Genomic DNA, 13385 nt, shown 5'->3' on the forward strand with positions numbered 1-13385 from the left:
GAAAATACACTGATCCTAACGCAAAGTTTGTGGCTAGTTATGGGTGGTTTAATACATTTTAAATGTAAAAGTGAGTGGTGTGGCTGTACAGTATATGTATCCAATGTACATATAATTTGTGTTACGCACAGTTTTCCAGGACCTATTGCATAAGATGAGGAGCTTCTGTACACATTATTAATACTGGTTTCCATATTCAGCATACAATAACCAGGTGGGGGGGATTAATAGGTAAAGCCCTTGGCTCAGTGCATAAGTTAAGCCTTACAGTTCAGATAGCACTGATATAAATCTGAACTTGCATGGCTGAGATTCCCTAAGGAGCAGCAACTGGTTGATTTGCTGCTGGGGTTTGCCTCATCTTAGACAGGCTTGTTCTCTGCTTGTTGTGCATCAGTGACCCCCAGTGTTATCAGTGAGAGCTGCATCAGTTCGGCCTACAATGCTTTAGCTCTACTGTCTACTGTGAGCTTGAGGCTTTTTTTAGCTTGCCAGTGCACATCGGTCATGGTCATGGTTGAGGGTGAACCAATTCCAAATTAGGAAGGTATAACACGAGAATTAATTGGCTATTACAATAATAATAATTTTTAAAAAATAACCATTGTATTCAGCTGACCTTTTTTTCCCCATTTAAAAATAATTACAGTAATGCATAATACATTTTAAGCATGATAAACCATGACATAAGAAAATAAACCTTTTGGCTAATTTTAATAAGTAGTGTATTGTAGCAACAAAGTGTAGGCAATACATAACTAAAGCAGAACAAATATCCCAGGGCTAAGGATATATTTGATACTGTAATTTACATATTTTACGGAAGAATTTAATCAATAATCGGCAAAGCCAGAAATACTGCTTACAGTCAGTCAGAAAAATGGAAGGGATGTACTACTCGACTAAGACTTAAACCCTGAGGGATTCGACTTTTACAGCCTAATTTGTCATTGGGGTTTCTCTCAGTCGTACTGAAACTAAGGCCTTCAAATAATACAGACAGCCACCATGCACACAGCAATGTAGGTTTATTCAGGTGGTGGGAGTTAAATTAACTATGAATTTTAACAAAAAATATATTCTTATGGGCAAGCACTAATGGATCCAATGGGGGGGAGGGGGCAAGCTTATTAATGAGACAGTGATATAGGTTATAAGTATGGGTATTCATAGATGCATGATGGGATAATACAGTGTGTTGAAAGCACTGCTCTGGCTGAAGATAACATGCATTTTAAAATGTAGGACTGTTTTGGATTCCCTGTATATGTATATGCAGTGTGGATTATGTGGTACCCTGAAAAAGTTACAGGCACACTGCTCGGAAATCAGGCGTCTGCGTTTCATCTCGAGCTGGCTGAGCATTCACTTAATTTCTAGAAAGGAGAAGGATCGTGCCTTGACTTTTCTTCAGGGTCAAGGTAAAGTACCTGGGGAGATGAGTGTATACTTCTCAACACCTGTTCTTGATGACTGTCTTTATTTCTGTGTAAATCCAATATTATGCCTTTATCATGGATTATGAACAGCTGTGTAAGACCATACATTATATATTTCCACATATTACATATTCTCTTCAAGGCAGGGTGTTTTTAATAGATTGTTGGATGAATACCATGCTAGTCAGTCTCCTTTGTCCCTTCATAATTCCCCAATCATGTCCATCCCAGTCTGTGGGGATAAGATCAGGTACTGGTGCATGTTTAACGCTTTAGTCCTTGAACCACTGTAGTGTAACTCACCAATTATGGTGTTGCCCAGTTGACTGATATATAGGCCATCTCCGTTAAATTCCACCCCTGCTGTGTTGTCCAAAATATTACACACTGTACCAGTGGTCAGGGTTACCCTACAACAAAAACAAGTACCTTTGAAAAGGACACCTGACCTGACATTTTCAAAAGACATTCCAATCTTTAAAATGTTCAGTCAGACATACACTCACCTAAAGGATTATTAGGAACACCATACTAATACTGTGTTTGACCCCCTTTCGCCTTCAGAACTGCCTTAATTCTACGTGGCATTGATTCAACAAGGTGCTGAAAGCATTCTTTAGAAATGTTGGCCCATATTGATAGGATAGCATCTTGCAGTTGATGGAGATTTGTGGGATGCACATCCAGGGCACGAAGCTCCCGTTCCACCACATCCCAAAGATGCTCTATTGGGTTGACATCTGGTGACTGTGGGGGCCAGTTTAGTACAGTGAACTCATTGTCATGTTCAAGAAACCAATTTGAAATGATTGGACCTTTGTGACATGGTGCATTATCCTGCTGGAAGTAGCCATCAGAGGATGGGTACATGGTGGTCATAAAGGGATGGACATGGTCAGAAACAATGCTCAGGTAGGCCGTGGCATTTAAACGATGCCCAATTGGCACTAAGGGGCCTAAAGTGTGCCAAGAAAACATCCCCCACACCATTACACCACCACCAGCAGCCTGCACAGTGGTAACAAGGCATGATGGATCCATGTTCTCATTCTGTTTACGACAAATTCTGACTCTACCATCTGAATGTCTCAACAGAAATCGAGACTCATCAGACCAGGCAACATTTTTCCAGTCTTCAACTGTCCAGTTTTGGTGAGCTTGTGCAAATTGTAGCCTCTTTTTCCTATTTGTAGTGGAGATGAGTGGTACCCGGTGGGGTCTTCTGCTGTTGTAGCCCATCCGCCTCAAGGTTGTACGTGTTGTGGCTTCACAAATGCTTTGCTGCATACCTCGGTTGTAACGAGTGGTTATTTCAGTCAAAGTTGCTCTTCTATCAGCTTGAATCAGTCGGCCCATTCTCCTCTGACCTCTAGCATCAACAAGGCATTTTTGCCCACAGGACTGCCGCATACTGGATGTTTTTCCCTTTTCACACCATTCTTTGTAAACCCTAGAAATGGTTGTGCGTGAAAATCCCAGTAACTGAGCAGATTGTGAAATACTCAGACCGGCCCGTCTGGCACCAACAACCATGCCACGCTCAAAATTGCTTAAATCACCTTTCTTTTCCATTCAGACATTCAGTTTGGAGTTCAGGAGATTGTCTTGACCAGGACCACACCCCTAAATGCATTGAAGCAACTGCCATGTGATTGGTTGGTTAGATAATTGCATTAATGAGAAATTGAACAGGTGTTCCTAATAATCCTTTAGGTGAGTGTACAAAGCATACACAGAACTAGTTGGGCAGCTAAAACAAAGATGAAAGCATAGTCCACTAGCATAAACACACACTTCTGCCTTCTGCCTCTTTCTCAAAGATGACCAATTACACGTTACAACACCCTGGACCTGCCCCAGAAAGGAAAGTTATAGAACTGATTCATAATTTGTTTAGACATATAGGCACCACACTATCTTAAACATACAAGGCTAAAGATTGGAACTTGTCAACAACCGCCAGATTCTTTATCTTCAGCTTTGACTTGTCTCACCTTTTAGAAATACAGGGTGCTGTGACCTTCCTCAGAAGCAAGTGAAAAAAAATGTGAAGCAGTTTCTGTTTCCACCATGAAAACGCATAACACTGATTCATGATTTATTTCCAATCTTACAAACCATCAATAACCAGGATGCCTTGGCTTTTCTTTTTGATAACCTATTGTATTTGTGATTGAAGTTCTCCAGAGCCTGAGGAGGTGGTGTATTGAGATTCGTACTGCAGCTGCCAACACTACAACTGTAAGTGCATTTGTTTTCTTTTAGTTTTATGATTTCTGGGTCCTTGTTTTGCTTTTTGTGTTTTGATCAACATAATTAAAAAAGGAATCGACTCTAATCGACACTGCTGGTTTGACCTAGGACAGATGTGGTTGTTTTGATATGTTATTTGCTATCAAAGTAGTTTACATACCAAAATATTAGTTCAAAAATTGAATAATACTAAATACTGTCACAGAAATTAATATTATTAGAAAACAGATATGAGGCAGCAACAGGTTTTAAAGGTAATTGAAGAAAGATTAACAAGGACAAAAGGTAATCTGCTTTGAATACAGGATAAAGAATCTGATTTAATTTCTGTGTGATATGGTAATATGTCTGAAACAGGTATATTGTTGGTCCATAGGAACAACTAACAGTAATGTGGAACCCATATTTGCCGAACAAAAAAATATTTAAAAATTAATAATTTATATGAATTATAAATGATTGTAATTAAGTATTGTTTTTATTGGTGGTGGTGCTGGTGGAAATGAACTAACAACCTTAGAAGCATACCATATTCAATTCTTATGTTATGTGTAGATCATAGGTAGTCAAAATGTTATCTTCATTATGAATTGTGCTGAGGACATCAAGCTGTAATGACAATGTATAAATAAGAGTGAAAACAGTTAAATGTCAGCATACTGATATCTAGACTGCCCTATTTGAAAGTCAAATACATATTTGCAGTGACTATTTAACTGGCAAGAAGGCTGAATTTGTATTATAATACTCAAGGTCTCTGTGGTTTTGAGGAACTTTCACTTCACTTTTAGGTTAGTACAACCGCTGCTGTTTTTACCAATTGTGAATCACTGAATGATGTCATCTTGGACTTTTTAAAAAAAACACACAACACAATTCTCTCCCTTAAAGTGAAACAGGTCTGTGTTTTTGGAGAGATCCGATAAATGGTAACCATGGGGTCAAACAAAGGTAATCAATTTTAAGATAGTGAAAATATACACACATTCTGAATAATACACCTAATAAATATTATTCTGAATAACACTCTTTAGATTAATATACTTTAAAATGGTCTTGTACAAATGCAGCCTGAAGATTGCAATATATCAGAGTCTACTTGCTTTCAAATCAGATGTTTTGGAAAGACAAAATGCATCATGGGTAGCTAATTTGTGAAACAACTAATTTGTAATTACTTATTGTGCTTATTCCTGTGGGTTGGGGTAAAGGTTTGGTCTACACTGAAAGATGGACTTTATTTTTAGGCTTAGTTAGGGGATTTGTGTTACAGATTTTATGATTGTTCTGAGTAATCTGAATTCTACACTATAGCAAAATGCAAGGATTCAGATAAGGGCTAGGTTTCTGGTTGGGGTTGTCACCTTTCATTTGGCTTAGGGTTGTTTCTCTACAGTTAACATAGACTGATGCAGTTGCAGTTCAGCTGTAGTTCCAGTCATTTTCTGCCCAGTAAAATTGGAAACAATTTGTTACATGATACATTTGCAGGGGAAGGATCAAGTTGCCCAGTTAAATGTGACTCCAAGAAACAGCTTGATGAGAATCAGTGACCCATTATCTACAAATAAATAAATAAATAAAAAACCTGAGAGAAATGTTTTGAAGTGTGTTTTCTGGGTGGGTCAACTGGGCCTTAATTTAATTTTCCTTGTAACGCCTGGAATTAAATGGAAAGTGGACGTGAATTTAGGAGTTTGTCCTTTTGATTTATTCCAGGAAAATAAAGAGAGAAAAAGGCTCTGCAGGTGCATCATTTGCACACAAATCACAGTTTGTGAAGAAGTGTGTATTCTGCCTTCGGATTCACTGTGGGTGGATGAGATTCTCTTTTCATGACGAGGGGGAAATTTCCTTGAAGCCCCCAGGGTCGGTAAATTAAAGGCCTGAGCAATTTTGAACACAGCCCCCCTCTCTCTTCCCTTGCAGTTTAGTCATCAACAGAAGTGGAACAGATTCATTCCACTGCAGAATCGTGGTGTAGTTCTCAACAAGGGCTTTTGACGCTCTTTTTTCCTTCAGTCTACGCCCCTCTTATATCGCAACACACCACACACAACCTCACAGGTTTCCTGTGTGGGGTTATCATCACTGTATGACATTTTATGCACAGAATGTAAAACATCCAAGCGTGACTGCTGGCCTTCTCAGTTATAGACTGCATATATATATTTTGTAGCTAAAGATCTCTTTCATTTTTTGCATGATGCTGTAGCTGGAAGTGGACTTTTATTTTACTTTTGCTTTCACTAAATGGAAGGTTGCTAGAAGATGGCAGTTTCGGGGGAGGATGTAATTTTGGTGACGTTATGGGGGTCTGGGGGATTTTGCCACTGTAGGTGTTTTCCAACCATTGGGTTAAAGATAAAAAGATTAAAAAAGTATTTTATACACACTCTGAAGCAGGGTGTCTGCTGATTACTTACTGTACTCACACTGGAAGTCACTACTGCTTTGTCCTACTCATTCATTTGCCAAAACAACTCTCAGCCACATGCATATGTTTTTTTCTCCTCAAAGATTTGATTTGAAAAAACAGAAAGAGGGGAAAATTCATCTTTTTTTTTTCTCGACACCTTTTAAGCACATATTTGGTGCATTTTGTTCTTATTATTGTAAGCTGATGTATTTGTTCCTGAGTGTTTTATTCAAACCTGAGAGAACTTGGACGAAGTGAAACAAAACAAAACGACCATGTAAGCAAAAGCCACAACTTCCTATTTTCTTTAATGTATTTATTTTTTGCTGCTTTTAGATTTTATTTAATTTCAATTTTTCATTTTTAAATCTTTTTCTTAACCTTTTTATTTCCTTATTCGTTTTCTTCCTCCTTCTTTTCGTGCTGATTATTGATTGCTCTTTTCCCTTTTTTGTAGCCTGAGGGTTTTCATCTGAGAACTCCACCCCCAACAATCCACAGCTTCTGACAACGAGTCCTGCAGCTCCCAGTGCTTCTCCAGGTATCTCTGCTGGAACATGACCGTGTTGGAGCTGGACATGCTGACGAACAGGTTTCGGGTTATTGAGTCCCTTCTGGGGCTTGTCGGCTGCTTCTGTGTGATATATGCGGTTTGGACACCCTACTGGCTGGGTAATGGGGGTCTCTGGAATGGAGGGAATGATACACACACAGACATTGAGTCCCAGGACCTGGATTCCACAGGAGGACAAATCTTTAAAGGTAAATAGTGAAGCATTACAGTTGATTATAAGTATGCCTCTGCTTGAGTCTTTAAAGCTAAAGTAAAAACAAAGTCCCTAATGTATTTTTAAGTCCCTAAATTATTTCTATCTTTGCAATATAAATGGTATATTCATGCTTTTCAGTGCACTTTTTTGAGTGATTTGAAAAATATTTGTCCTCCTTCATTATACTGCCATGTCTCTAGGTCAGTAAGTTGGAAATGGAGTCAATGGTACGCTGATGCAAAACCATTCTACAGTGAAAACCTGTGATGTGAGAGGCTGGTGTTATAAGGGGAAGCAGTATAAAGAGGCATAGATAGAAACAGGAACATTTTAAAGATTTTCAACACGTATTCCATGGGATCTGTCACTCATTAAGTCAGTGATGGACACAGTACAAGAGGTTGTTTCCACCTGTGGCAGTTAATCATTAGTTTCAAGATGTAATCGAGGGGAGATTTAAAGAAGATTTAAACCTGCAGGACCATGGGACCACTGCTTTTAACACCTACAATTTAATACCTGCTACTGTTCTTTAGCATCTCCTTGTGCTAAAAAGAGAGGACCAAAGTTCAATCGGTCACATTCAGGATGCCTTTAAGGATTCATGTTTATGGCAAAGGCAGTGAAGTTATAGTTGAAAAGTGGTATGTGTTTGGGTTGATAGGAGATGGCTCTGAAATGTGGCAGGTCTTCGTGTTTAAGCCAACCGATATAAGCTGGTAGATTGCCTACATGTATTTCTGGGGAAGTTCCATCATGTCATCCATGACACATGACAGATTTTGTAGCTTCCATGACTACTTTGATTTGATTTTTGCTTCAACTGAATTATGCTGACAACCCTAAATAAAGCAAAATGGAAATTCTGGAGGAAATGTATCACTAATTACATTAATTGGAAAGTCAAGGTTTTGATTTCAGAATGATGTAGTGATTTCACAACATCTGGAATTTGTTTTGTGGACACACAATTGCAACTGAAGACTTTCTATATTGCAATGTGTAGTATATTCACATAAAATGTCCCATTATAAATGTAATATACTTTTCAACAGGATATGATATTCTGGGCAAAACTGTCTTTGATATAGTGTGCATTACAGTTATTTATTCTCAAGCAATACTTCTGGAATTTTCTTGGGTTCTCAAACTAACTCCTGTATATTGGCTTTAAAGGAATGCAGCTAGATAAGCCTTTTTTTGCAGGTCTCAGCTTGTCTCATAAAGCAATCATGGTGTCAGTTTACCTTTTTACATTTTTTGCTGTACCTCTGTACTATATTTGACATGCCTACAGTAATATTTTTTCAAGGGTAATTTTCAGAGTGCAGGGTGTCTCGTTTGATATTGCGATAAGTATTTTACTTAGCTTGCTATTGTTTACCTAAGATATAATGTGCCAATGAGGTTCACCATTTAAGGAGAATGTATTTATACATTTATTTATGTATTTATTTACTTCATTCAGAATGATGCAGTTAATGTTTCAACACCCTCAATTTGGACAGAGTTGAGGTGTATCTTCTTATGAAATATTTATATCAGATTTTTGTATTTAAAAACAAAAAACTTTTTTTAACAAAAGTAAGAAAAGTGTACAAGGACAGTCCTGAGATGCAGGTCTTGACTTGAATATTATGTAAAAGGATTTAAGCCAGTAATGTAAACAAGTTTCATTAGTTCCTTTCTGCCTGTTTTTGTTTTACAATCATTAAACATACGCCACGTTGAATACAATTCCCAAGGGCAATGATGAGAATGTTTTCAAATCCCTTTATATATTTTTTAATTTGTGGTGATCTTTTTTATGCATATCAAGAATCAGGGTTTCTTTAAGAAAGGCACTGCCAAGACTGACTGCCTTGATTTCTTAGGTCTCCAAATACACTGAATTTCACATTAATATTGTGTTGCAATTTTCATTGAGGCTTGTTCCTGTTTTACCTTCCCCCCCCCCCACACTGGGGTTGGATTCCCGCCTGTATACTGTTAGTCTGCATATTACCCTTCCCATTTGGGAATGTCCTGAATAGTTCAGCAAATGGGGAAATGTAGTGTAGACAAATTTGTAGCGATTGCCATCATATACAAACATACACACACTACAATACCTTTTTTTGCCTAAAATTCCTTCAATTACACACATTCAGCAACTCGTTTTATGGGCCTTCTGGTTCTCATTCCATCTGGAGCTCTGTTACTTAACTGGTTATTTCATCACTTGGGCATGTAGAGCATTGTTTTAAGGTATTTCATAATGGATAGGTTAAAATGCTTCTGAATCATGGTGGCAATACTACTACTAGTGTCATTGACAGCATGGAAAACGTAATTCTACCCATTCATCAACTAATCAGAAAGTGAAAGGGAGATTGGTTGGAAGAGACAGTTGACACTGCAGCCTTCAAGGAACTTAGCTCGACAAACAGTGTGAGGAATCCTTGCAGTAACATCCACTCCCTGTTGTTCCAGTGCTGGAGGCTGAGCGCGTGTTTGCAGTGCTCACATTCCTCATGGCGGTCAGCGGGGCGTCTCTCTGCATCATCTTCATCTTTTGCTGGTCCTCCAAGACCACTTGCTCCTACAGTAATGCCAGATCCCTGCTGAAGGCCGGCCAGGCTCTGTACCCCACCACCCTGCTGCTGGTCATCCTCTTTCCCACAGGTAGGTTGACCTCTGCTCAGCCTCCATCCAAAAGATCTGTGAGATGGAAGTGTTGGTTGTGAAAAGGAACACTGTGTCTGTGTGTGAGTGGGTTCGAATCAAAGGGGCACTACTACTTTTAGCACTGTGTGCAGCCTGGAGAGACTTAATCAGCTATTCAGACCAATTACATAACTGGGAGCTTCACTGGAACATAATAGAAAAGAGTGGCTCTTCAGTAACTGAGGTTGAGACCCCTAATATATAACCTGTATATAACCAATACATACATATTTTAAATATACGTTTGCTTCTACTGCCATATAACACCAGCAGACCTTGGAGTAACCTCAGACCTACAGTGAGGGAAAAAGTATTTGATCCCCTGCTGATTTTGTACGTTTGCCCACTGACAAAGAAATTATCAGTCTATAATTTTAATGATAGGTGTATTTTAACAGTGAGAGACAGAATAACAACAAAAAAATCCAGAAAAACGCATTTCAAAAAAGTTATAAATTGATTTGCATGTTAATGAGGGAAATAAGTATTTGACCCCTTCGACTTAGTACTTGGTGGCAAAACCCTTGTTGGCAATCACAGAGGTCAGACGTTTCTTGTAGTTGGCCACCAGGTTTGCACACATCTCAGGAGGGATTTTGTCCCACTCCTCTTTGCAGATCCTCTCCAAGTCATTAAGGTTTCGAGGCATTTTCAATGCCCTGGCTGAGGGAAGGAGGTTCTCACCCAAGATTTGACGGTACATGGCCCTGTCCATCGTCCCTTTGATGTGGTGCAGTTGTCCTGTCCCCTTAGCAGAAAAACACCCCCAAAGCATAATGTTTCCACCTCCGTGTTTGACGGTGGGGATGGTGTTCTTGGGGTCATAGGCAGCATTCCTCCTCCTCCAAACACAGCGAGTTGAGTTGATGCCAAAGAGCTTGATTTTGGTCTCATCTGACCACAACACTTTCACCCAGTTCTCCTCTGAATCATTCAGATGTTCATTGGCAAACTTCAGACGGGCCTGTACATGTGCTTTCTTGAGCAGGGGGACCTTGCGGGCACTGCAGGATTTCAGTCCTTCACGGCGTAGTGTGTAACCAATTGTTTTCTTGGTGACTATGGTCCCAGCTGCCTTGAGATCATTAACAAGATCCTCCCGTGTAGTTCTGGGCTGATTCCTCTCCGTTCTCATGATCATTGAAACTCCACGAGGTGAGATCTTGCATGGAGCCCCAGACCGAGGGAGACTGACAGTTATTTTGTGTTTCTTCCATTTGCGAATAATCGCACCAACTGTTGTCACCTTCTCACCAAGCTGTTTGGCGATGGTCTTGTAGCCCATTCCAGCCTTGTGTAGGTCTACAATCTTGTCCCTTACATCCTTGGACAGCTCTTTGGTCTTGGCCATGGTGGAGAGTTTGGAATCTGATTGATTGATTGCTTCTGTGGACAGGTGTCTTTTATACAGGTAACGAGCTGAGATTAGGAGCACTCCCTTTAAGAGTTACCTGTATAAAAGACACCTGGGAGCCAGAAATCTTGCTGATTGATAGGGGATCAAAAACGTATTTCCCTCATTAACATGCAAATCAATTTATAACTTTTTTGAAATGCGTTTTTCTGGATTTTTTTCTTGTTATTCTGTCTCTCACTGTTAAAATACACCTACCATTAAAATGATAGACTGATCATTTCTTTGTTAGTGGGCAAACGTACAAAATCAGCAGGGGATCAAATACTTTTTTCCCTCACTGTATTGTATTTTAATACATTAGCCCGAGAAGAGTAGAGCGCCCTGCTATAATTTAAATACAAAAGCAGTTATACACCACATAACATATTGCAGTGGGATAAACATCAGTTTTCCACATGCATGCCTGCCTCAAGTCCTGCATAATGCACAAATCCAAGCTATACAGGCAGTGATATGTTGGTGCATGCTCCCTATTGTGCTCAGGTCTGTGGAGCAACCATTTTAACCATAAGGCCAAGGCTGCTCATTTTGATGTCAGGGTTCTGCTTTAAATATATATTCGTTTTTAAGCATTTTATTTTTAAAATTGTACATAGCTTTTCTACAACCAAACAACCCATCTTCCCTTTCTCTTGCAGGGTTTTTCTTCATTTTGTGCTGGTCCCTCTTCACCAGACACCACAAGGATGAGATCACCAATGACATTACACAGCTGGGCTCTTCCTATTGGCTGGGGGCTGTAGGCTGGGTCTTGCTACTGGGCATCCTGCCTGTTGTTTTTGTTGTGGAGCAGTCGGTCTGTCCCGACCCCATGGCAGAAGCGGAATCCTTGCTAAATGCCATAGTCACCTCACCCCACAAAAATGGCAAGCACTGCCATAGTGAGGGGTGGCATATGAGCTCTGTGAAGAGTGAGCTGAGCTGCAGATCACTACCTTGATGTATCTGTTTCCCATAGAAATCATGAAGAGCTTTAAAACACTGTCGGGGGCACAGCCACAACGAGAAACATTTGACGTTTTCCTCATAAAGTGCTGGTAATTTGGTCACTTCTCAGGCAACCTTTCTTCTCTGGAAACACATGCACCTCATCCAGATATAATGAGAGAACAGTAGTCCCCTCTGACTAGTGAAGATCTTTGAAGAGGTTGCTGAGCACAGGGAAAATAGTCAAGACAAAGAAAAATTGAAATCTTTTGGTATCAGCCACACTGTTAGGTACACACTGAGAGTGACAGTTTGTCGAACTGTCGGGACAGGTTTCTCGTGTCAACACTGCTGTATTCATTTGGAGGAAAATGCTACTTTGGAGGAGATACAAATCAGTGATTTCCCCAGACGAGGGCTTGTGACAGAGTTTAATTATTTGAAGTAAACAAAACAAAAATGTATACATGTAAACATGTGGTAAACAAAGGATGCTTCCCTGTGTTAATGTAGATGCAAATCCCAGTACAATACAGTGTTAAGCAATGGAGGCATTAAGACAAGTTATTGGGTACTAATGGGATAAATAACCTGGGCTAATATTGGGTTCCCAACTGGAGCCAGATGACACTAAAACCCCTCTAAAATTAGGCGATGTCATATCTGTACACTTGGTGCCATACATCTGTGAAAAGTCAGTTGTGACAGATTGACACAGTACACTAACATACAGCCTTCAATTGTGTTTTAATCCTTTCAGATTGAACAAACAAAGGACCAACGCTGTAACTAAATGATTAGACTATGATGCTACATTTATATTTCAAACTTCAAACTCTTTAACATAAAAAATATGTAGTTTATAAAGAAAGTATCTAGGGATAGATATACAAATAATATTATATATTGTAACAATTGAACGTCACCCTGTATTAGGGCATCTGCTAAGAAAAGTCATAAGAATAATAATAGGACCCTACAATACTAATATTAAATTATTCAATCCACATGCCAAGACTATAGATTATAATATGTTACAAAACTATTTTTTCTGTTGTTGTTGTTGTTGTAGTGGTGGTGTTTTGTTTCAATCATGTCTGCCTAAATCAATTGAGTAAGTGATTGAGTATTGTTTACTCCTCAATTTCTAATTACTGATCTCATTTGTTTGTATAATAAACACCAATCTGGAGTAATCTCAATGGTTGTGCAAAATGGTATTTTAAACTTAATGGTGTAGCTGATGGAAAAAGGGGAGAACATTTGCCATACCAATTTAAAAATTGTAAATTAGTGTCTAGGGTGAATGGGTCTGTTAAGGTACAATGCTCCAGTTGAAGCAACCCTTCGGGTCCCAGTGAATCAGGCACCCCAGTGAGCGCTTCCAGTAACAGTGTAGACTCTCGGCAGGAGAAGTAAAGTCACGGACACAATGTCTGTTAGTTTATCTTCGT

General features: G+C 39.3%; 1 protein-coding gene across 1 annotated transcript; it reads left to right on the forward strand.

Annotated features, from left to right (window-relative positions):
- The first annotated feature begins 6047 nt into the window (after positions 1-6047).
- Positions 6048-13133, forward strand: LOC136747810 (uncharacterized). The gene is made up of 4 exons (XM_066701029.1): positions 6048-6388; positions 6569-6873; positions 9354-9545; positions 11643-13133. Exons 2-4 carry the CDS (start codon positions 6669-6671, stop codon positions 11942-11944), a joined length of 699 nt encoding a protein of 232 aa, XP_066557126.1. The 5' UTR covers positions 6048-6388; positions 6569-6668; the 3' UTR covers positions 11945-13133.
- Positions 13134-13385: the final 252 nt, after the last annotated feature.

This window comes from Amia ocellicauda, chromosome 4 (assembly GCF_036373705.1).
Source record: "Amia ocellicauda isolate fAmiCal2 chromosome 4, fAmiCal2.hap1, whole genome shotgun sequence".
Lineage (NCBI taxonomy): Eukaryota > Metazoa > Chordata > Actinopteri > Amiiformes > Amiidae > Amia > Amia ocellicauda.